Source organism: Numenius arquata, chromosome 9 (genome assembly GCF_964106895.1).
Source record: "Numenius arquata chromosome 9, bNumArq3.hap1.1, whole genome shotgun sequence".
Taxonomy (NCBI): Eukaryota; Metazoa; Chordata; class Aves; order Charadriiformes; family Scolopacidae; genus Numenius; species Numenius arquata.
This window is the reverse complement of record NC_133584.1, coordinates 55,816,313-55,842,002: the sequence shown is the minus strand read 5'-3', so window position 1 is coordinate 55,842,002 and position 25,690 is coordinate 55,816,313. Positions and strand designations below refer to the sequence as shown.

At 40.6% G+C, this 25,690-nt stretch overlaps 1 protein-coding gene across 3 annotated transcripts in view; it reads right to left on the bottom strand.

Moving 5' to 3' along the window:
- CLIC5 (chloride intracellular channel 5) overlaps positions 1–25,690 on the bottom strand; it is a 78,014-nt gene that overhangs the window by 11,477 nt on the left and 40,847 nt on the right. For all 3 annotated transcript variants that reach the window (XM_074153041.1, XM_074153042.1, XM_074153044.1), the window contains 3 exons: positions 17,067–17,176; positions 16,598–16,723; positions 15,145–15,251 (listed from right to left, as the gene is read on the bottom strand). In XM_074153041.1, coding sequence (XP_074009142.1) covers positions 15,145–15,251; positions 16,598–16,723; positions 17,067–17,176 — 343 coding nt within the window. The remainder of the gene's footprint in view (positions 1–15,144; positions 15,252–16,597; positions 16,724–17,066; positions 17,177–25,690) is intronic.

The window sequence follows — 25,690 nt, the reverse complement described above, 5'->3', positions numbered from 1 at the left end:
TCCCAAATGTGACCAACTCTCCGAGGGGAGCCCTGTCACCAGGTTACCCATCCTAACTCCTGGAAACCATCCTTCTGGACAGCACAAAGGCACCATATTCATATTGGCTCCACAGTGATGTATTTAATATAATTTCAAATTCCAAGTCCTACCTGTGTATATATACAAAATCCATGGTGAAACCATCTCTCTCACCCTTCACTACTCTTCTCTGGGCTACTTACGCAGCCAAAGAGAACTTATAGCAATCACAGTCCTGCTGTGTCATCCCACCAATAGTAAACAACGATATTAATAGAAAATCCTCGCGAGCTCTTTGTGATTTTCCTTCTCCCTTCAAAACTATGCTTTTATACAACTTTACTTAAGAATCCTGAGTTAGAAGCCAGAAAAATAGCACTTTCCAACCTCAAAGCAACCACAGAACACTTAATGAATGTATTACCATCTGTCAAATGTACAGGGTGAGGTTCAATTTAGCTGATGATACCTAATTCACAATGACGCTCTGTTTTCAGCAAAAGGTTACTTGATGTTGAAGACTGAGATTAACAAATCCTGACATGCACAGAAATACAAATAATGTAACAAAAGTTAATAATTGGCAAAATTGTGCTCTCGGTTACACTGACATAAAAGAGGAGTAACTCCACATTGTCAACAAGCTATTCCATATTCAGTCCAGTTCAACCAAGAACAGACTTTGGCTCTGTTACTCAACTCTCCAAGCAAGAACTTCCTTAAACTATTGGCCTGTGCGACGATTTCCAGGGGACAAAGAGAAATCCTTGTGTCTTGAAGCACTTAATACCACAACTGACAAAACATTGGAAAATGGAATGCATGGAGCAATCCTGCAAGTCAAGGGGAGGGCCAGATGACAAAGAGTCATTACGAGGTACTCGAGGTGAAACTTTGGCCATACCGAAGCCCATGGAAGTTTTGCTGTTGACTTCAGTGGGATTAGGATTTCTCCAGCAGCTTTTAAAGCCAAAAGGGACTATTATAATCAGTGAATCCGAGCTCCTAAATAATACCGGCCATAAAACTTCCAGCCTCATCGGTCATTTCCATCTCTATTTTCTGTGGGTCAAATAAGGCTGAAGCAAAATGGAAAGTAACTAGAAAGTAGTAAAAGAAAAATGGTTCGGAAAAAGCAAAACTGATTCAGGCTGCCCACACCCACAGCATTTGCAGAGGTCAGATGAGGACTCTTCTTCCCCTTCCTTGAACTCCAAATATTTCCTTCCTTGTTTAATGCCGGGACGAGGAGAAATAGCAAAGCAGACAACGCACATAAACGCCAATCTCTGTGGCCTGAAGGAGCCACTGGAAGGCCAATCATTCCATCCTAAAATAGTAGCCTAGGAAAAGCTGAATTACCACCAGAGGAGCCTCTCTCTCGTTTGAAAATAGGCAGACTGGCTACTCAAATTTAAAATAGCTAAAATTAGGTGAGATGACTCCTATTTTATGTGTCTGAGTGGAACCATTTGCAGGATGAGGATTTTACTTGATAGCTGTTATGGGAAGAGATGCAAAGCATAGAGGGCACAATAAGAGCAATAAGAACAATTGATTCTTTGGCCAAATTGAACATAAAAACTATTTGATTTACATTAAAAGAGAGCAAAATTAGTTCAATTTTTTAAACAAACTTAAAACAAAATAACATAAGATTTCCAAACAAACATGAAAACAAAAAGAAACCTGTGTTTTGGGATGGTTGGTTAAGTCATGCCTAGACATTCAATCATTTTCACATCACCTCTAAAATACTGGTAATCTTCAAAATTAGAATGTCATTTCCAAATTAAAAAGAAAATAACCTTTTGTTTCAAAAAGTTTAAGACAAAATACTTTTACCTTTCAAAACAAGTCATTATTCACCAAATTCAACCCACGTTTGCCAATAATTCAGGTTACTCACACAACCCATGGCATTTTTTTGTCAAATAAACATTTTGTCACAAAATATTTTCTCCAAGACAAAGTGAAATATATGTGGCCCTTTTCATAAGTGAACACCACTGAAAGCACAGTGACAGCAAGGCTTCAACATCATCGAAGCCCAGCAACATAATGGCTTTTGTAGCCATCATCTGAAACCACCTGAGACTGACCTCAGCAGAACTGCAAGTTCCTTAATTGTCAAGCCCAGGCAAGTTCAACAAACAACAATCCACGTACAAAAATGAACAATGATTCCTGCTGCTACCCTGGATCACTGATTGATGCTTTTCCTTTTTACTGCTTTCTTCCACTGCCCTCCAGTAAGATTTATCCTGTAACACACGCAAATGAACTTGGTGAAATACGCAATGAGGAAAAAGGGGGAACAGTACATAAATATTCACCGTCTCACACAAACAATCTGAGATTTATTTCTCCTTTAAAAAAACAAACCACCTTTCCTGATCACTTCCAGATTCACAGTTTGATATTATATGAGACCCAATACTGTTTTCTGGTAGAAGAGGGAAACCAGCTAAGAAACTCAATTTAAGGTAAGAAAATAATATCATTCTACTAGTTTGACAGTCTGATTAAAGACCAAGGATACATATTTGCACTCTCTTTTTTCTCCATCCTGCTCATTTTTTTTTCAGGCAGGCTCAACAGAGTATTGTAACTTTAATCTGTATGGATTAATCCTTTTCACATGGAGGAGCTGCGACTGCAACACACGCGTCACTGTATTATATACTGAACAGTTTATCTTCCTCCCTCTGATTTCAATATAACCCTTGAGATTTGAGGGCTGCCTTGATTTCTTCTGTTTAGCCATTTAAGAGTCAGGTGTCTCGTCTAAGTTGGTTATGAAGGTTTCCTCTCTGCTCAGAGGTACCAAGCGTCTCCAGAGGGCAATTCCTTCCAGCTGCCTGGGACACCTGATTTAAACTGGTGTGATTCATTCCATACATGGCCTTCTCACCGCGTGGATTACAGATGAAGCCTAAAGGACTAGCTCAGACTAGACACCTCACTTTCAGGGAGGTGAAGTTAGGTGAGATGAATCCTACCCTTTGAATATAATTTCACAGTCCACCTAAGTGATGGTAATACCTCCCAGTTTTTAAAAGTTATTTAAATATTAGGGCTTACTCCCCAAAGGGCAAGTACATTGCCAGTTTGAGCATTGCAACATCCTCTCCAGGCATGTTTCTGCCTTGTAAAATCCCCAGCTCTGAGCAGCGTCTATATTGAGAGGCAAATGAGTGGGCAGTCACTAAGAGAGCCATTGGAAATGCAGAGAGGAAGGATGGAGGTTGTATGCTCCCATGCATCCAAGGCATTTAGATGCCTAACTCTGGGCCAAAGGGAGTTTCTGGGCTGAGTCACCTCTCCTATTAAAGATGTTTCACTCGAGATAAATAATTCAATATTCACTGGAACAGAGACTTGAGTATGTTCCCACAATAAAGGTAAATGCCCATACAATCATGCTGAAAAGTTGTGATCTGCCTGTTTCTACTCACTTAATGAATCAACAAACACCTAGTTGTGTACACAGAAAATATATAGTATACAGTGTCTCTTATTTCTTAACTCTACTTTCCTGGTTAGGGGGTTTCCCTAGGAGACAGGGGTTCACATTCATCCTCCAGAACAGTCAGAGCTGGGACTTGAAAAGGGATTTTTATTCCTGGTCAGTGTTCAGGTGAGCATACACCAGAAGAGGTATAAGTCACACAGACACAGATGCACACATGCAAGAAACTACACAACTTTGGTCATAATCTATGCCTAAATCAGGCATAAATAGGTACATATTTTCCATACATGTTGGCAAATATGTTCTGTGTATGTTCGGTGAGAGAAACAGAGGTGCTAAACCCCAGGAGCACTTCAGCCAGGACTCAGAGGGACATGGAGCTGAAATACAGCCCTTGGATACCCAAAGCAACCTTTGGAACCCAGACACATAAAAAAATCTATTGAATTCCTTATGGATAAGATTCACCTTGTCTAACTTCAGCCATCTAAGTATTAGGTCCAACCCAGTTGTCAAAGTCTCCGTTATAGATAACAATAAAAGACAAGCACCCCTAAAGTAAGTTCTCCCAGCTTTAGATCCATATTTGAAGGTAAATCAAACTGCCCTTTAGAAATGGATTTATGTCCCTCTCCATGGATCACAAAAGAAGACAGGACTATTGAATGACTAATGTATAACTTTTAGACAGACTTAGGTGAGATGATCCCTCCCATATCACCCCTCATCCCTTCCCTTCCTTCCCCACCCCATCTACAAACCCTTGATGTGGATGGGTTGATTACAGCTCCATCCCAAAACTTTGGGACATTTTGACAGATCTGTCTCAAAAACTCCACAGAAAGTATGTCTCGGTCTCAGAAAGACTGAGACCTTGATTACCCTGTTACCCTTTCCTAAACCAGAGCATGATGATCCAAGGGTTAAAGAGTTTACCTGGATTTAGGAGACCTGGGTCTCTTCTCCTCAAACTTTACTGCGTGACCTTATATAAATTATTTAAGTTCTCTGCCTTCTAACTTCCCTTCTAACTTATTACGAAATAAGGATAATAGCACGCTTCAGCCACAAACTTTACATTGGTGAAAGCAGTAATGCACCAGCCATGGGAGTATGTTTCAGGTTGAGGGGGATAAACTGTAAATATAGCCCCCCCAAAAAAGAGGTGTCATCCTATTTTTGTGATGCCATCTATCCTACTCCCAAATTAAACCCAGTGAAACAGGTGAATCAATAAAGTCTTTAAGAAGAAAATGAAACATTTTTCAAGCATCTAGGAATTTTGTTTTGACTTCCTTCTAGTTTTAGACTAAAAACTCAGGTTTCTTGCTTCCCTTTTCTTATTTGGTTTTAGAGTGGAGGCAAGAAATACATGTAATATTTGTAATGTTATCGTGAAGAATGCAGCTGGAGAACCTTCAAAGGCTGTTTTTTAAGAAGAAAGCCCAGGTGTTAGAAAGGCACCGAAAAAAGGGTTCATTTCCAAGTCTCTTAGAAGTCCAAGCGAGAGTGCAGGAAACAAGTGAATGTAAAACTACTGGCCTACAAGTGCCCCAGGAAGAACAGTACCTAACTTGCATTTCACAAATCATCGGAACTCTGTAGCGGCACGTAAGCGACAAGCATCGTTTCTAGAGCACGTCCCTGAGGGCCTAATCCTGACCTCGGCGATGCTATTCTTGTGCAGGTGTCCCTAAACCAACTGCAGATAAGCGGCAGCTGATTTGCATCAGAAACCTGAAAAAAACCCACCATCAAGTCCTGCAGATTATAAACCTACATACTTATAGGATGAGATTATCGCTCCGCTATCTTGATTTTTAAGATGCTGTGTGTTTACTCAGATTGTAAAATTTTCTTTTGCTGTCAAAGAGCAAACAAGATGATTCTGGGACTAACAAAGAAAAACTAACTACATGTTTCTGCATTAAAATAAGCGTGAAGTTAGCGCTGGTAGAGTGCAACTGGTCTTCAGTGACAGTGCTGTGGGGACCCCTTGTGTTCTAATGGTTAAGCAAAGATCATTCCTCTACAGACTGTTGGCGCTTGCGTCTTTAATACCAATTTCCTCCAGTCCCAGGCATGTAGTGGAATAAAGTCTGCTTTTGTTTACACCAGGATAATCCCAATTGCACTCCCATCGATTTCAACTAAGTAATTTCACTGCGGCAGTGGTGGAGTGAAGACACAGGAGAGGGAAATGCAGCAATACTTAGCTAGCAGCACCTGAGGATGAAGTTTTAAAGCTTATTGAGTTCTCAAATCCCTCAGTTCACTTAGGAAATCTCAGTCTCAAATAGTTTTATTTTAATGTTTCCAAGTATTTTCTGCCCTTTGTGTTCAAAAATTGTTACTCACATACAAAAAAAACCATGAGACGATGAGATTTACAAATGACTCACATCTTAATTCTTTTCCATTGTTTCTCTGCTTTTGACATTTTTTGTTTCAAGCTCCATAAAATGACTTAGGGATCATTGTGATTATGCCTTAACTTAACCTCTCTGAAAGGAGCAGAAGCAAAAAATATTATAATTATGACTGGATATATGAAAATTTTTCAAGTACTAGTAGGGAGGTCATATCCTCTCTGTTGCAACAGCCCTGTTGCAACAACTATTAAGAACATTTTTTCCCAGTTCTTGTGTCCCCAGTTAAAAAGGGCTTTGAAAATTCAAGCAAGAGGTTGAAGAAGAACAATAATATGGTGCTAAAGGACTGGAAACAAGCCTCAAAACATCAGGTTTGAAGGGTTTGTTTGTTCTGCTTATCAGAGAGAAGGCTGAGTGCACAGATGCTCACTCAAGGACACAATATCTGGGAAGCATGAGGGAGCTCTTCAGCCTTTCAGATGTGAAAAGGTCTAATGGCTGGAAGTTGGACAAATTCACTTTCCGCATTGCCAAAGCAATGAACTGTTTAAGGAACAAACAAGGAGAGAGGGGAAGTGGACTTACTTCTTGGGGTGGTTATACTGAGACTAAGAAAACCCAGACTTTAATCCAGTTCTGGAAGAAATAGGAGAAACTGGGCTGGAGGGGTACAGAGTCTCATGGGCAAGTCATGGGCCTTTCAAATTCCTAATATCATCTTTTAGGTCTTGGAAGAAGGACCAAGGTAGGTTGACTGTACCACCCTCAATGTCACAGAGAATTTGCTACTCAACATTAAGACAATGACTGTAATAAAATCTCGTGCTTCAAGACTTAAGATGTTTGCAAAGATCACAGTATCTTTTCTCCCAATATGCAATTAATCAGCTGTGTTATATGGCTTATCCATGTCCATCCGGTCATTCTCTGCTACAGGTGGGAACAGTTCGACCAATGCTTTGGAGTGGTGCAGAAAGTCTTGCTGAATAGATGCTTTCCTCACATGTTCACAGTCATCCTAATTCCAGGTTAAGGTCCAGGAAATTATTTTTTTGGCAGCTTTGACTGGCCGAATGACCAGGATTCCCCTTCCTCTGCAGTGCACAATATGAACCACCTATTGCCAGCAGCTGGGCATCTCTCATCCAGTAAATTCCCCCCTCAGAGGGGCATTATGCATCAAAACCCCTTCAGTTTCTCTTATTCTCTGCTCTGATACAAAAAGCCTTATACTCTAAAGGATGAAATGCTAACATGGTTGCCCAATGAGCAAAATTGACTTGTAGGTGATTTGCAGATCATAGTAAATAACACAATGTTCCTTCTAGGCTCAAACTTCATGAAATTCTGAATTTTTTTCTGCAATCAGAAGAATTGGGATATTTAGAAAAGAATTATGTCTTCAATTCCCATTTAGTCACCTTATTCCCAGCACTGTTTTCAAGCTAAAGGTCAACTATTTGGGATCTGATCTAATAAAGAAAATTAGCAACACTGATTTTCATTTATGTCTCATTCTTCTCTTCCCTGCTATTTTATGAAGAACATTTGCATGCATAAAACAGAAAAATCTGTTTTGGGAAAAACAGATTCCAGGCCAATCTTCCTCCCTTTGAAGTCATCAACAGTTCTGCAAACTGAGTTCCAGGAGCCAGTCACTGGGCTCTCCATCATGTGATAGCTTGGTCTACAATTGCTAAATATAAGCTCGTGAACAATCGGGACAGTAAGACCAGTTGGGTGCTTAAATCTGGACATTTGCTCATATAAGATTTGGACACCTCACTGAGTAAAGCCATGATTTCATCTAAGTCTTTGCTGTGGGGAACATACTTAAGATGCATCAAGTATATCACAACGAGGGGAGTTACCCACCAGTGTGAAACCATACAGCAATGAAGTTAAAACTCAATTCTAAATAATAATGTAATTCAGGCCTCCCATTCCAGCAGCGAGGCGCTTAATTCCTCCCAGGACTGCTGCCGCCAGATTGCTCTAATCCACTTCCAGCTGTGCTACTGCTCCTGTGTGCGAGCATGGGAGCTCGGCTGGGAAACAGAACAAAGCATCCCAGTAAAGCCAGCAGCACTTGGAGGAATATTCAAACACACAGGGGAAATAATTCCCTCTTAAAGAAGAGCATCTGCCAACTACTGTTCCCGTTGCAAGGATTTTAGTCTAGGCCTGGCCTGTGCATATAGGCCCTGATTCAGCAAAGGCTTGAGAACATGCCTTAATTAATAATTAATATCATCAACCTCGTTGACTTCAGAATATATTGTCAACTGGTTTTTAGGGCTTTGCATATTCTCTGTTTTGAACATATATAAATATATATATCTATTCTTTCATTTTTTTCTCTCCCTCCCTATGATGCTATGGTTTCAAAGCTACCTCAGCACAGTTGTGTCAGAAAATTGTCTGCTAATGCATTAATAGTAAATATTTACTGTTCCCAGAATGGCTGCACCTAATTGTGCTAATCAGGCATTACAAGTCCCTGCCTTGGAGGCCTCACAGTCTGATCACATCTGGACTTAAACAGAGTTTTAGTTTTATTTTTGTTTTGCTTTAAAATAGTATTTTTCACATTTCCATCAGGAAATCTTCATACCTCAATTAGCAAGGTCTTAAAAAAACAAAAGCCCCTGAATGATAAGAAAGTTCAGAAACATTCTCTAGTATGGTACATATTTCTGAGATTAAGATGATGGTTTGTTATCATTTTAGAAAACTGAAAACCTCTTCCTTCCAATGGCCTAAAATTTCAATTCTCAGTTTTGGCAGGTCAAAAGATATTGGTCCTTAAAGCTGTCACTGGTACCAGACAGAATATTGATGGCTCTGGGCCTCCAGCCAGCATGATTTTGAGGAGAAGTTTCAAAAAGTTATTTCTCAAGCAAACTTATTTTGCAAACTGCTGTTTCTGAGCATTTTAGAATCAGTCTTTGATTACTGGGCAGAAAGCAGATAAAGCAATTTAGGACAGATGATAAATGTAACTTGCGGTATGACTTCACAAGTTAGCACACAGCTATCACCACTGTTTTAGCGGTCTTTATATGTGTGTTTTTATAGAGACAGAGTGGAGAACATTTTTATTAACATATCATGAGTGAGTTATATGGGTCATCCCAAATGAATGGCAATAAAAGCTTTATATCACACTCACCAACATGTATTTGGTACTTTATGTGCCACAAATGTTGCAGAAAAGCTATTTTACATATGTTTTAAAGACTGGGTATTTTTTATATTAGGGCTGGTTTTGTAAAGCTGCCAGGCACTTGAGCTACCAGGAGCCCAACAGTACTCAGCTTAGAGGGAGCCATAAAAACTTGTTTAAAATGTTCTGAAATAGCTTTTTTGTGCTTCAAACTGCCAAAGTTAAAGATCTGTCATCTTGATATGTTCCATCACACAGCAAGTCCTTTTCTCTAAAAACAATTTTAAAAGCTATTTCTAGTCCTTCCTGGCTGTGTGACAGAGAAAACTTAATGTTGTCACAGTGCAGGACAAATTGTGGTTCATGCCAGTCCTTGGACAGGTGTGGGGTTTTGTAGTGGAAAAGGGAAATTCTGCAACTAAAGAGGAAGAAGGAAAAATTTTAATGACAAGTTGATACGCAGGCATACGCGTGCACACACACACATATATATCTCTCTATATATTTATATGGCACCTTGAAAATCTGTGTAAAAAGCATAAAGCATTGATATTGGTCCTTAATTAGAGCCTGATCCAAGATCCCTGGCACAGGAAACTCCTCATTGATTCAAGGGCATTCAAACAGCATTCTTATCTTGCTCCGTTAAAATCAGAGCTGACCCCCAGCATCAAGAAGATCCTTCCCTGGGTACCTACATCAGCTCCGGTGCCACGAAGGGTCCGCAGCACAGAGCTGTTATTACTGTAAATATTCTACGTAGGTTTTTGGAGTGACCTGATTTTCTGCTTATTTAAGGAGGTACGCGATGGCTTCCAGAATGGATCAGAGCACGCCATCCAGCCCGTGCAGGTACCTACACTCTGGGTCTGACTTTCTTCTCAGCAGGAGTAACTCCACAGTGTAAAACTGATGTAGGCCAGTTTTTATTCCAGCCCTGTATGTGTGTGCATATCTTCTGTATACATACACACGCGGCAGATGAAGAGAGACATTTCCCACCTCACGCATTTAACCACAAAGTGTGATGTAGCTACTGAAAGAGGTGAACGGCATTTAATCACATGTAACCTAATGATTTAAATGCGCTTTTATTTTTGGCCTCTTGATGTAAATCCAAACCAGACAAGTGGAGTCCTCTGGTCAGACGGCTGGAAATTCCTCTGCATGAAATCATGTTGGTGGTCTCCCGGCTCAGCGCCTTCTGAAGAGCCATACAGTGAAATATCCTTCCGTACCACTAATGAATGCGCCCACCCACACTGGAGCTGGTGCCCCCTAAGAACTCAATTCAAGAACAACTTTTTAAACTCATAAATGAAATCAAAGGGCTCATTCTATGAGCCAAAGAACTTACAAGTTTAGGCGGGACGGTTAATGGGTGGTTACTACAGGTTGTCCCCTTGGTTTGCAGTACACAGTCTCACAAGAAAAAATAATAAGCAGGATACCAAGTATGTACACAGCATTCCAATTAATTAAATTTCATCCTCCTCCAATGAATACATAAATTGTTGCTACCCTGGTTACTTTCAGAGCTTGAGTGACTTGCTCAGCATCAACCAAAGCAACCAAAGTAAACTCACGAGAGCCTGGTTTACTTTCCTGTGCTCAGACAAGACCCCTTTCGAGATATTAAACAATCACTAAGCAACCCAAATTGGCCATGAAAACTTGAGCAAGAGCATCCAAGAAATCATTTTTAAGACTACTGCCACTGCCCTCTCCCAAGGACTCCTGTTCGTGTGTGAATGAGGGCTTGTCATTTCAGGGACAAGCGGTGGAGCCCGGTGGCAACAGCCAGAGGACTGAATAACCCAGTTGTGCTACTGAGGCAAGACACAGATCTGATCCCGCGACGAGGAGATGACTCCTTCAGAGAGGCCTGTTATAAAATTATCGAGTGACACGGGGGGTGGAAGGAATCAAGCCCGTTGTAATTGAACTGACTTGAAATAATAAATGCACACACTTTCTTTAAACACAGCTTGCCACATCCTGAGAATCTGGAATCAATTCCTTCCCTTTCAAGAAGCTTAAAAGTGGTGGGACTTTGATATGGCATGAGCATGTTTGCTTCTGGGCTTACAGCCCTCACCAGCCCGTTCCAAACCTTTCAACGTTTTTATATTATAAGACAGAAAAGTTAGGAAAACAAAGATGGAAAAAAAGAATCAGAAATTCAGGGAACTATTAAATCAGGGCAGCCCAGCTGCCAAATACCTTTGGTAAGTAAATGAATCATGATCAATAACATATTGCCATACAGACTTACAGAAAAAGGTTATCACCTGCTCCTGTGCCAGGCATAAAACATAACGGCGTGTGGCTAATGAAGTACTGCATGAATCCAGAAAAAAAAAGTACTATTTTTCTCTGCAATGTTAAAGCATTTTACTTCAAAGTAATGTTAACTCATCCAGAAAAAACATGTTTTTTAGCATGAAAACTTTGTCAAAATCGATAGGATACTATGAAACACTTCTCTTTTGAAAATGTTGCATTTGTAGGAGGAAACTACCTTGACAGAAGGGAACGTATTTTGTTAAGGGGACGTTTCAGCCCTGATTGTAAAGCTGCTTGCTTTATATATTCACATATTTGCCAGCAGAGGGTATCACAATCTTAGAAACAAACAGACATATGTACCATTGTGTCTATTCATTTACATGCAAGAATTCAGACACATGCTAAACCAAGAAATTACAGATCTTGTTTCCGTCAGTAATTTTTCCACTATCAGGAAAAAAAATAACCATTTAGCTACTTAAAGGCTACAGATTCTATCATCAGTGCCATCTCACCAACTCTCTCGGGATAGGAAATACTGCAGTGACACAACCAAGTGATGGCATCACTTGAAGTCTGAAATTGTTGCCTGACCCTGGCTGTAAACCATCCTGGGAGGAACACCAGCTAGGGCTATCTTTGCCGTGCATCAGGTTCTCATTATTTCTCACATTCAGTATCCTCATACTGCATAAATCTCATTAATTATCCCAACCACTTCATGCCACTTTTCTGCAAAGATGTAATAGCCACAGGCTGTAGTGAGAGCTCGTGTTACGTCGACCGCATGATCTTCGCTAAACCAGTACGCTATGAAGAATGATCATATATAATTACACCTAACCCACACTTTTCACAGCTAGAGATAGGCTGATGCTACAGATTCCCAGCCTGATATCCCACGCATTAATGAATCACCTCCCTGACTCCCAAGTTAAGGGAAGGGAACATAATTTAAACAACCTGATTTGGTGCTTTAGCTCACTTGGTATTCAGCACTCCCCTACTGCCAACTAAAATAAACTAAAATTATTTTTTATGTAACGGTCTGGGTTCTCCATTCTATTTTGGATTTATTAACATGCTTTTTTCTATTTGTGTACTTTGGTCATGTGCAACTGATGTCCCGGTCACTGGTGTGGCTTCCCAGCTTAATCCAAGCACTTGTGTCAGCTGGAGCTGGGAGCCGATATAGAGGATGACTTCGGGACATGTGTTATCTTTATCTGAGAGCTGGGTGTAGAGGAACTGTTTAAGTTAACCACAGGCAGCAATCTCCGTTCATTTGGGATCTCACCTGCTCAGATGGAGACAGGGAAAAGGACATTCTCCTAAGTAATTATATTTTATATTTAGAAAATGTCTTTTTTTTTTTATTACAGAATTATATATAACTACTTTTCCTGTTATATAGGAAAGATAATGCACCAGAACCTGCTGCAAAATGACATGTATCAGATCAGGGCTAGAACCCCAGATCCCTTTTTGACTGGTGCTGAAATTTTAAAAAAATACCAATCAAAAAGAAATAGGTTCCTAAGGAAACATGTATACAGTGATGCCGCCCTTTCCTTTTTGCACAGTCTTTCCACTGCTCAAGAGAACTAACACCACTACCTTTTACTTAACTCATCTGCCATTCAAATCAGCCTTCAGAATAACTTCTGTAGGTTCAGATGAATTGGATGAGAAAGTGGGTAAAATGTCCCTGGGATAAGGGAAAAGCTATTCTTGCTTAGCCCTTGAAAACTGAAAGTCAATTACTCTGCTGAAATTGAGGTCTCCTTCCCGTGTGGCATAAGTCTGCACTGAGAGTCCCAAGGACTCCGAGGTCCTCAGGTACTTTCCTCTGTTGATAGAAAGAACATGTAGGTACTACTTATACTCTGCTCATCTCTGCTTTATTCTCCTTGCGCTGCAGCACTCCAGCTGTAAAAAATTAAGCTAAAAGCTTTTCTTTACTTCAAAGAGGAAAGTTGAGTATCAGCATGTTCAGAAATTGCTACGTGTCTGGATATCACAGAGATCCAGAGTGTCTGGATATCACAGGAGCACAAAGCAGCTAACAAAACGGAGTGAGGAGAGGGAACAAGGATTGTTGCTGTCCTGCAACTCACCATCTATTTTCTCTATAACCTTGGTGTGCTTAATTGCCATTGGGAAACATTTTCCATTTATTTTCAAGAGTCCCTAAACTGAGAGTTTGTTAGGCAGAACTAGGGAAAGCCCCCATTAATCACACTGCGGCTGGCAAAAATGTGGAGACCCGACCATGAGCACTTTGCGGGGTGAGATCCCTTATCTCACAGTAGCAGATGTCCGCCCTTGAATCCCAGCTCTGGGTATGGCCAGAAGCAGACACCTCTAGGACAGTCATTTATTACCGCCTGGAGCTGCCAGCCCTTATGAGTCCAGGGATTTGCATATCACAGAGTCACTGAGAAGCGACGTGTTGGGATTATGCATGTGGACAAATACCCGGGGCTGTTTTAGAATGCAAGGGGCAGCACAGCTGAATTTACGGTTTACAGTTGTGGAGCAGACCATAAAAATTCCTTGTACATGGCCAAGATATTTTCACTGTAACATCTATTTAGTCTAACTCTTAATTTATGTCCCTTTTACAACTTCCTACAGAGGTTAGCTGAGCATCCCATTAGCATTAGACAAAAAAATAACTTTTTAGTATCCCTGAGAAGTGAAGCACTATATTTCCTTCTGTTAACAATGCAGAAATATTAAGGAGCAGATTTTTATCTGACATAAATCATCATTTACCCATTTTCATCTCATGGGTCAGCCCCAGGCAATGAAATATAATTGCACAGATGAAAACTGTGGCAGAGCTGGAACCTGAAAAAATCTAGTCTTCTCTGAATGGTATGGTATGAGCACATGGTGTTTAACATGCATTAGGTCTCTCTCTGTGAAACTAGTAATATAAGGTAAGATGTACATCAGTGAGAGACTGCAAATATTCTATTAGATCATCTCAAGGGATATGGCAGTGTAAATCCATTAGCTTTCATAGAGCAACATGAAAGCTCCATCTGAAGCTTGGAGCTGAAATCTTGCCTCTCTGAGGGGAAAGGAATGTGGAGAAGAAAAGCAATTTCATTAAAAAGACAGTGTAGGGTGCGTGTAAATATGCATGGCATCTAGCTTCTGGGGGGGGTCATTGCTTTTGACACACAAACGTGTGAAGGAAAGTCTGAAGCTTACAGAGTGCAATAACATTTCTTAAATCCACTTCTTTCATTTAATTGCTTTATGTTTAGTGTCTTAATGTAACTCAGTTTATATGAGCAAATCGGCTATAACAGTGTAACATAATCATGGGATAAGTGGGCCAAGAGTCCGATGGCCACATCTCATAAATTATGAAGGGTCAGGGCATGAGTTGCTCTCACTCACTGATTCACTGCTAAATTCTTGGTACTAGCACAGTTTTGGGTCCAGTCAACACACACTCCTCTACGCAGAGTAGAAGAGGTAGCACAGACCACCAGCTACCTCCAGTAAGCAGCATGGAGTCCTGTTCTGGTGAGGAAGCTGGGCCGTACAGACAGAAGCCCTGTCATGGCAGTTGGTAAAGGGGCTACTAAACACTCTCCGGACTGTTTTATTTATTAGTATAGATGTAGTTAATTGAACCGTGGACGTGTGAATTGAGTCCACTGAACCAATCATTTCAAGTTGATCAGCAGCAGTATCTGATATCATATAAACAGAGTTTACAATAAAACGATGAGAGAATGGCAAAATTATTCCACTTCTAAGCACACAAACTCCCTGGCACATTTGGTAATGATCTTACTCACCAGCATTATCCTGCTGCTTGGTATTTTTGATGTATGCAGAAAATTTGGAAAAGATATCAATTCCAGCAGTGTTTGATTCCCGGTGCTTAGCAGCCAGCTTGGGGTACCTGGAAAGGGAGAAGGAGTGCGGAGAGTAACATCGTGTTACCAGCAACATAGTGATGATTACAAATACAATTTACAAGAAGAAAGAAAAAAGCCCTGTACGAGGAACTGCAATTAACGCTGTCATTTATCTCAAAACAACAGCTTGGCAAGTCCCTCTTAATAATACCTGTGTTTGTCAAGGCAGGCGTTTGCACAGTTACACAGGGATGGCCTCAGGACAAAGGTAATTGCACTGGTGCTTTATGTTACCACGATCCAAGATACAGTGGCCTTAAATCAGATGGAAGCATAAATTTGCAGAAAGGTGCAGGGGAGTTTGGCAGCCAGCTTATTCTATTATGAATGGCAGTCGTGTCTAATTCCCTACGCCGAAAATGTGCTCCGGGAAGTAATAGCAAGGCATGTTGGTATTACCCAGCTGAAGGAACATAAAGTTTTCAGTCTCTGAATTGTTTTTTATAGACATCTGGTGCACAGGGATATATCGATTTGAAAGACCAACACAAACTAACGACTCCTACTGACTTCAGCGGTCTTGGACCAGAGTATAGAAAATTTAAATATCTGATCTCTTGCCTCAGGACTGGCCTATAGCTGCTGATTCACTTGGAGGTAAAACACTCCATAAGGAACCATGCCAATTTTCATTGATTCATAGATTTTAATGTCCAAATCACAAGCCAACATTTTTTTTCCCCATTATCCTTGTATTGAGTCCAAAACATTTGACTAAGGCATATCTGGTGAATCTAAACCTTTCCTTGGTAGCTTGTTCCAATGGTTAATCATTCATATTGAAAAAAATCTGTGCCTTATTTCTAATGTGAATTAGTTTGGTTATAACTTCCAGTCGCGGGCCGTTGTCATTTCTTGACTAGAATAACGAGCACTTTTCTGCCTCCAGAGCCTCTCATGCCCTGTAATCAGTTCCCCTTCCAACCTTTCTAATATGCCATACGGCTCAGAAACCTCCAGTTTTTGACTGTAAAATGCTTTTCCTGGCACAGATATTTTGTGTGGCAATTCTGGGCACCTATTCCAAGTTATTTTTAGCTTTGTAAAATGTGGACACCAGACCCCTACAAAAATTTTTCTAGTATTGGTGTCCTGAATTCTGCATACAAGGGCATCCTGAAATGTGTACAGAGAAAACATTCTGCAGTTATTAGTCATACAAGTAACCTTCACACATGGAAGTCATCTCACTGAAGCCAGCAAGTTTCATAAATAAATACTACTCCTGTAAGTAAAGATTGTAGGAGGGAGCGCTTTTTAGGAACTCCTCTTAGGACATCTTTCATTCCTAGGAAATGGAATATTGACTGAAAAAATCCCAAGTTCTTACTTTGGAGGTGCAAGAGTCTCTTCCAAAAATTCCTCAATCTTGTTAACATCTGTCTTGACTTCTCCATTAAAAGTCAGGAAAGGTGGGTGGGTCCCAGGAGCCAGATTGTGTAGGTCAGCTGGCTTTCTGCAGAGAGAGAAAAAGTCATGAAGTCACTAATCTTTACGGTTAGGTAGTTGCACAGATATTTATAGTTCCTACAAAATCAGTTGTTTACTCTTCTTTTTTTTTTCTGTAGTTTGTGGTTAAAAGACTTTGAAACTACCCCAGGCACCCTGTTTAATATAAAAACATTCCACAAGTGAAAACAGAAAAAAAAACCCAAACCCTAACCTGATTCCTAACAATTTTGTTGTGCACCACAGACTCCCGAGTCCAGACACAAATCTGATTGAACTTTGGTGGGGCCTTTCTATAGGGAAAACACTGGATCATAGAACTATTTTCAATTAAACTGAATGATTTTTACCTTTTCAGGTCAACAGTGGTGACATTGAACACAACTCCTTTGAGCCACAGAATCATGAAGAGACGCTGGGAGAATGGGCAGTTCCCAATGCTTTCTCCATCTATACCGGCCTGAGGAATGGAAAAAGAGGAGAAATAGATTTCAGACTTGTTAGTCACTTGCCTCCCTCAAGACGGAAAATTGGATTTTGAAAGAAAAATATCCAGTTTAAAAACAGTGCCTGTTATTAACAGCAGTGCCTGTTATTTAATATAGTTTACCGTCATCACAAGAGTGGCGTTACCCCAGCATTCAGCCTTCGGCAGGAGCTTAAGAAAGCAACCTTGGGCTTCTCCTGAGGGCAGCTCTGGGTAAAGGAGGTGTTTCCCTTGCCGATGGCAAGCAAAATCCAGGAGACTGTATATTCTTTCAATCACTCTTGTCCCTACAGGACTGCCGGCCTCACAGACACACTAGAAAACTCAGGACAGGTTTTCAGCTCTATTTAATTCTGTGGACTGCAGCTTCTATCAGCTCAAGGTCTACTTCACTGTTTTACTATCCAAAATGTGGACCTTCAGATCTAGACTTAAAACCCAAGCACTCCAGACGTTCACTCATTCTTGTTCACATCCAGTAAAGCAACAGCCTCAGACACAAACAACCAGATCCAGACACAAATCTCCATCCGAATCCTTCCAAGGTTCAAGGCAGATTTCAGCCACCACATTCAGTCTGTTCCTATCTCTGGTACCTAATGAGTTGCCTACAAACCACTACAAAACAGTAAAAAACTGCTAGTGTTAGCATTGAGGAAACAGTCTATTTTTTCCTCTAAAAATTTATGGTCCTTAGCCATGCAAATTCTGACTTTGAGCCATGGAGGGATACAAATAACACGAGCTGAACCGAGCCAAAGCTGCGTCCAAGGACAACATCCTTCTACAATAATTACGCTTGTGGCCAAAGCTTTCAGGACGATAATGGTTTTGATAGATTTCCATTTTAATTTGTGGTACCATTGTGTTTAAAGGATTCTTATAATCCTGGTGAAGCAACCAACCTTCCGTTGTTGACCCACATGGGTTGCATAACTGTATTTTATGCACACAGTGTGTGTCTGAAAACGGCTGATGAAAGAGCTAAGCAAATACATGCCCTTTTCCTTTGGAGAAAATATTATATTACTCTGCTCTCATGAATTTTATCTTATTAATATTCAAGCTGTGAGGTAGCATTTCCCTGTCTTAAAGAAGGAATCACTTCTAATTATTGTAGTTCTATGAAACAGTCGTAGCACAAGTGAAAACATTTTGAGATGTGTCCAGTTGCTACACATTCAGGCCTTGCATGTGAAACGTTTAGCCGAAAGATTTTTCTGGTAGGTGTCACGAATCTTTCTCATGTCTTAAATGCAGCTTTTGATGATTTTGGGTTTAAAAACAAATTCCAGATTTCCCATCCACCAAACTCTGGAGCGAGTGTGGATTGCAGGCTTGGAGACAACCCGCCATAAAGTTTAGGGCTATGTAAAGAGTTTTTCTCTGGGTTCAGATTCGGTTTCAAACACTCAGACTTTAGAGGTATTTGGATACAGGGGAACAGTTTGGCTGCTCTTTTACCTGGCGTTACGGGTCTGCAATATGCCTGGCACATGGCATATGCAAGAACCAGCAAACAATGTGGGTGAAAGAGTGGTATGGAATGAGAATGAGCGAGAGAAGATGCATTTTCCCATCTGCCTGAGGTGTGAATAGCCTAGTTTTGCAAAAAATTTTGTTAAATTGCTCTCTGTGTTCTGCAAATTTCATGGCAAAACAATGACAATGTTACCATGGGAATACCAGGCACCACCATGTTGCATGCAACAATTACTGCAAAGTCACATTTATTGATTTGGCTTTGGCTTGTTAAAACATTGCCAAGAGCTTTTTAACTTCTTACCCTTCCTGAAAAGAGGCAAATGCTATAGGAGAAAACAGCCATATGACACCAAGTTTCCCCTTGGCTGTCTCACCATCTCAATCATAATCATATCCATAATGGAGTTGGCTAACTGAGTCTACAAACAGTACATTACAAATCCAAAATTTGAAGGAAAACAGATCAATGACTGAATTAGAGGGCAAAAGTGTGCAGACAGAAGGGCTGACTCTCATCTTACCTTCTCCGGATTTACGGTGGCTTATAGCTCCATTGAGTCTGATTCACTCTTCACCTCACTCCCTTCAAAGTGAGTGTAAAACCCTGATTTGCCAAGTCCTGCAAACACCCTGCTAGCAAAGGTGTCTCATGTCACAATGACATGCAAAGCTCCAGCCCTCCTGCAGGTCTCCATCTCCTGCCTGTCCTCATCACCCACTTTTTGTGCTGCAAGTAACAATTTCACCTTTTTCAGGAAAGAGCCTCGGGGAGACCATTTCCCTGCTCTCTCCGATTATATATTCTTATACAAAGGTTAAGGGTTACCTAGATCTGCATATTTTTACACGTTCTCCATCCTACAAGGCAATAGTGAAAAAACCTCTTGAAACCAGAGAGGATTATTGGGGGAACGAAGCCGATGAATGGCAACGAATACACAGAAGTGATGGGTCGTGTGAGGTTAAGGGATGGAGAAGTCATTTGAGACAGGAGAAAGATGCAGAGTCTGGAAGAAACAAGATTCACTTAGACATTAAAAATAAAATTAATTGTGGAGGTTAAACGAGGCCTCCGACAGCCCCAAAAGGTCAAAATATCTTCCCAACACTTCCAAAAGAGTGGGAAACATTAATTGCTAGAGACACATTGGGAATAGACAGAGGAAATTCCAGAAACTAAAGATAAACTAAAGAACGGTATGATCTCTGTTCAAAGCTCCTGGATCTGGAAGCCAGGCTGATGATTTGGGTGGAGTCTGACTCATGGGTTTTGATCTCATGTGACTGGCATAACTGAAAACGCTACCACAAATCACAAGGCAAACTGGTGACAGAGGAGGGAACAGAATCAAAATCTCCCCAGCAACACAATTTATCCATTAAATTCAGCTCTTTTTCTGCAGAAATTATAGGCAAGGCTTTGTCGGTTTTGTGAATCCTTTCTCATTGCTTCTAACAGCAGTCAGTAATTCAATGTTCAGCACTCAGAAAGAGCAAAACCCTAGTAGGTAATAACTTCAAAGGCTTATCAGAGTGTCTCGAGATCCCTTGTGAAGTCTATTAACTACCAGAAGGAGATGAGGAAGAACAGAAAACTTCCCAGGCTTAGTCACTCTTAGCTTCAAAGAAAAACAGCTTGCTTAAAGCACCCCAGTAGTGCCTAAACACAAGCCTATTATCTATCTGTCCAAGGTTAAGGGCTCAGAAATGCAGGAATTAAATAATACCTTCATCGAGATCAAGAACTCAAACAGTGGATGACAAGAAAAGAACAAATAATTGACAAGCTGGAGAAACACCATTTATCCCTGCTGTTATTCACAAATGAGCACAAAAGCTTTCTCACGTAGCTTCCCTGAAGCACAGCAGAAGTGATCAACCACTTATAAAAAGGAGCAAGTTGATGATATATGCACTCTCCCTGCCAGTAACACTGGATATTTCTGATTTAATGATTGCAACTAGGGATAGACCTGTGGCTTTGTGGGCACTAGGATGAAGGAAACAGGGTTTTTAAAGTGCACTATAAGTCCCAAAGCTGTGAAAGGGTTTCAGAGCCACCTTCTCCCTGTAGATGAGCCGTCCTTCCTGTTTCCTATGGAGAAGGACCTCACCTGAAAAGGCATATTCCCAGAGAGACTGTGGAAGAGTAAAACAGTCGAGGATTTGCTGGGTGAGACTCTGACCAATGCTCATCCCACTGAAAATGCCTAAGGGAAGGTCTCCTGTGAGGGCAGGGGGGGATGCACATCCAGAAGATGAATCTGGCCACCTTTCACTTTGATTGAATCTGATGAGTATCTAAATTTAGGTGGGATGAATGGGGACCCCAGCTATAGAAAAGCTTGGAATCTGTGGAGGCCTAATTGCTAGAGAATTATTTTGCTCTATCCTGGAAACATAATTTTCTGCTTCTGTTGATTCACACAAACTTAGTCTTATTAGTTTAGCTACTAAAAAAAAAGATGCTTTTCTACTTAACCTCCAGCAGTTTATGTACTTCACACCAATTGATGCAAGGTCCTGACCTGGGACTTGGCATAATCACATCAGGAAAAGCCCACAGTTATACCAGCTGCTTTCCTCCATCTGAGCAATGGCAAGAATGAATGATGTTCTTGGAGAATGAAGAATAAGGAGAATGAAGATGTTCTCCTTTATTATTTTTAAGGCACTCCTCCTTAAATACTTCAGCTATTTTTAATGAATTAATTAAACCTTAAAGATATTTGTGTGCACAAGTGGGGGATGTACTGCCACATTACCAAGGAACAAAATTAAGAGGGTTTCAGGGGGTGGGGAGAAGAAAAAGTCTCAGTGATTTTATGAGCTTGTGCCAAGTATTTTTGTAAAGTAGCAGTAATATCAAGAGCCTCCAACCACTGCACAGCACAGCTAAACAACACGAACAGGGAGCTCTTCTCAAGTTCGAGCTACTACTTTGCTATAAATGAAATAACTGGAATAAACTTCCTCACTTGTCCCAAAAATCCTCCAACCTGTACATGCACAGTGACTGCAATGCACGCAGACAACTGTATACTATTTTAACTAACCTTACAGGGGGAAGAAAAAGCAAGTTTCAGTTCCAGTTATTCCCAAAATACAGCAGCTTTAAAGAAGTATACGGTCATTAATAACAACTAAGCATCCAGCTTAAAAATGGCAGCACTGGAAGGAGTTGCCTATCGGAAAGCACTGTGTTTTTTCCAGGAAAATAATATAATTGGTTTTCTCCTTCTCTTTTAGTTTTTCATTGCATTGAGCACAATGGTCCAGTGCTCTCCTAGTCTCTGGAGTAAAGCAGGGAGACATTTTTGATGACACTAAAACACATTTCTTTTTCAAAAGGACTTTAACAAGTTAGCAAAAGCAGGCAGGGTAATTCACCTCAATGTTTCCCAGTAAGGATTAAGGAGGGATTTGATTTCATCATCCCTACAATCAAAATCTAGACTCACATTACACATGGTTACACCCTCTCTGTTTTAAAATTGGGAAAGCGCCTGCCTTTTGACACTTACTCTCCTTACGCTCAGGACCCAAAGGGGAAGTGAAAATCCTATTCAAAACGCAAAGCAGGCCAGGAAATATCCTATTTATTGTGCCATTAAAAAAAAAAAATCTGTCTTAGTAATTATACCACACACACAATAGCACAAATCTCCATTGTAGGGAAAAATCATTGGCTGCAACATGAGATCAGACATGCCAAGGTATTGCTTTAGTAAGGATCATTTTTTTCCAGTTTCTTTCACAACTTCTTGTCCAAATGTAAAAGCCAGTAAGCTATTTGGAGTGCCACCAACGGAGAGGCAAGTTATGAAGTGTATATTCATAGAGCAGCGCTGGTAGGTCTCAAGTAAGAAGTAAATCTTGTAGCGCAAGCCCCTGTGTATCACAGGACACTCTTGTTGACTGTGGCTCTGGTTCAGGAAAGCATTTAAGCATGTGCTGAAATACATCCCAATTCAGAGGAAGTATATGCTTGACTTTAAGCATGTTCTTAAGTCCCGACAATTTCAATGGGACTTAAGCACATACTTAAGTACTTTCCTGAATGGGGGCCTATAACAACAGTAATAAATTTGCTGTGCAGCATTTTAACTTCATTGGACTTCTTCCGAGATTTCATTTTGCTAGGAGGAACTCTTAGCAGTAGCCTTCCAAGGGAGGGCAAAGTAGAGCAGGAATATATTCCTAAGCACACACACATGGAAATGAACCATGTGCATATATGTCAAATAAAAATAGAGCATTTGCTAGAAAGACTGTCAGGGTAGTAACGAAACAAAAAGGAAGTGGTGAAATTCTTTAGCCAGCTCCTCAAAAGCCAGCCAAGATGTTGTCCAAGTCTGGCGTACATACAGACATACATAATGGATGCACATAAGCTTAGCTTGGTCTGCGCTGCCGGCCAATTTGAAGGGAGCTGGCTTCTTACATTCACTTCAAACCAGCTGAGCAGCATCTCAGTAGAGTTGAGGAGCTCCAAGGAGCAGCCCTTGCACTTCTCGGATCTTTGCAGTATTGGGAGGGATATGTTTGTACTCTTGAGACTTTCAGGATTTTCAGGAGATGGACTTGCAGGTTGGAGACCCCGTAGGCATCAGCAGTTAAGCCATGACAAACATTTTCTTTAGGTTTGGTAAATCATCATTTTCCAATTTTTATATTCACGTGGATGGCAGCATGGACAGGAAGGGATCCGTCGTATAGGTCACCTTCTTCCTAGGGATCCTTTCGTGGTGGCTCAGTCCCAGTTACAGATCAGTTGACTCAAGCTGGTCCATGCCCCCGGTGCAGAGCAGATTTACCTGCCACATCAGCTGAGGTCTTGGTAGCAGAAATAGCTACGTGCACAGCAATCAGCCTGTACAAATAAGTCTCGGTTTTACTCAAGGGCTTGGTTAGAGCCACTGGCCACTGCATATGTTCTGCATGAAATATGTTTTGCTTTGAAATAAACTTTGAGATGCCTGAGAACACAAATCAGTCATGTACAGTCTGGATTTAGGAAACTACAGACTCATCACAGGTAGATAGACTCAGCATATGAAAATGATTCGTGTTATTCCATTGCCTCTTCTGCTTTCTTTAAAGAACCAAAGGCCCATGACTTAACGAATATCAACAGAGTAGAAAAGCACAGACTGCTCCAACACCCTGGACCAAGAAATGATTTTGTTCTCATTTATATCTGTAGATCTCTTAGTTATCATTGCATGCATTCAACTTCATGAGATATTGATAGTAAATCCTCTAAGCAATCCTGCTTCAGCAGGGGAGTTGGACTAGATGATCTATATGGTCCCTTCCAACTCTAAAAAAAAAATTCAGTGAAATTCAGTAAATAATCAAAGGAAGCAGGAACTATTACGAAACTTCCTACACCAAAATATATACAGCAATTCCTGAATTAAGTATGGGAACAAAATATTTTTTTTCTAGGAGGCCATGTTCCAGCATGCTTTGCTGTGAGGAATATCTGCAAACCAAATCTGACTTTCACATGGTGATGTGTAAGGGAAAAGCCCCAAGAAGAGTAAGCGTCATTAAGTGACATCAGCAGTATCACAGAGACAAAGCACACATAGCACGTCTTTCATTGATAAGGAATCTCTTAATGTCAGCAAAATACTGGCTGTAGGACGGGTGGTAAATGCAGGCTGACATTTCTAAAGTGGCTAGCAGTTTTAGATCCCATGAGACAATTTGAAGGCAGCTGACTTCTCACAAGTATCAACTCTCCACACTTGGAAAATCAGGCCAGGAGCCACCCAGATGAAATAGCTGTTTTTAAAAACCTTAGTAAGAATTTTCTAGATCTGCTTTGGGAGTATCCATGACTGTGAGCTTCTTGAGCAACTAGGCTAAAAATTAATATGAAATTGTTGAAAAAAAAAATCTCCATTGGAACAATATTCTTTTGAGGAGCACACTTGGCATTTGACAAATACCTGGTGGAGACACGCAATGGCTTTGGCCACACCACCTGGGAAATACGCCTGGAGTCCTGATCTTTGGCTGCCCCACCACAGTCCAGCTGGAGGATGGGCAGGGTGCTGGGACCATACAAAGCTGTAAGAACATGAGGTCCCAATGTGCAGCTCGACCAGGATTCACGGAGCTCCTGGCTGCCCAGCAGCCCACCCACCAGCCAAAATTTCCTTTCAAATTTATTGAGGTTATTTCAGTTTCCCTCCTTGCATAAAACCCACAGATTCTGTTCAACAATGCTGTGAATGTTTTAAAATGTGTTTTTTAGAGCAAAATCTTGAAATTCTTCAAAACACAAAATTGCCATTCTCATCACATCTCTCATTAGCAGATTATGCACAAAGTTTGTGTGTTTCTGGACATAGCAGACTGGAAATATATATGTTTCTTTCTTGGCTTGATGGAAAAATTAGCAATCATCATTTACACTTCTTCCTGAGCCTTTTCCAACCTCATAAAGCAATTGTGCTCCCATCACTCACCAGTATCATGGCACAGGATCCCGTGTACCCACATTAGCCACAGGATGTAACCACAGCAAACAGCTTTTAAAAGCTTTGCGTTTGGGGGACCTTCAATTATTTATTGCTAATGAGAGTCCACGGAAACAAGAAAAGAACTCCAGAAATGACAGATATGTAAGACTAACATATGGAAAGATACTGGAACAAATGATTAAACAGTAGGCTCACAAGCATCATGTGGAGATGTAAAGTTGATAAGAAAAGACAATAAGGACTTATCAGGAGCAAATGACATTAAATCAATTAATTTTTGTTCTCTGACAGGTTACCCAGCACAGTGGGTAGGAAGGAAGCAGCAGGTATCTAGAAGCTGACTTCTATAAGGTTTCCAACATAAGTTCCAGACCCTATATTCATAAACAAAGTAGGGAAACGGGAACTGTATGAAATCTCTGCAAAATGCTTGTATGAGTGGTTGAAAAAATACTTATGGAGTAGTAATAATCAAATTTTCTGTTAGTCTAGAAACACATAACAA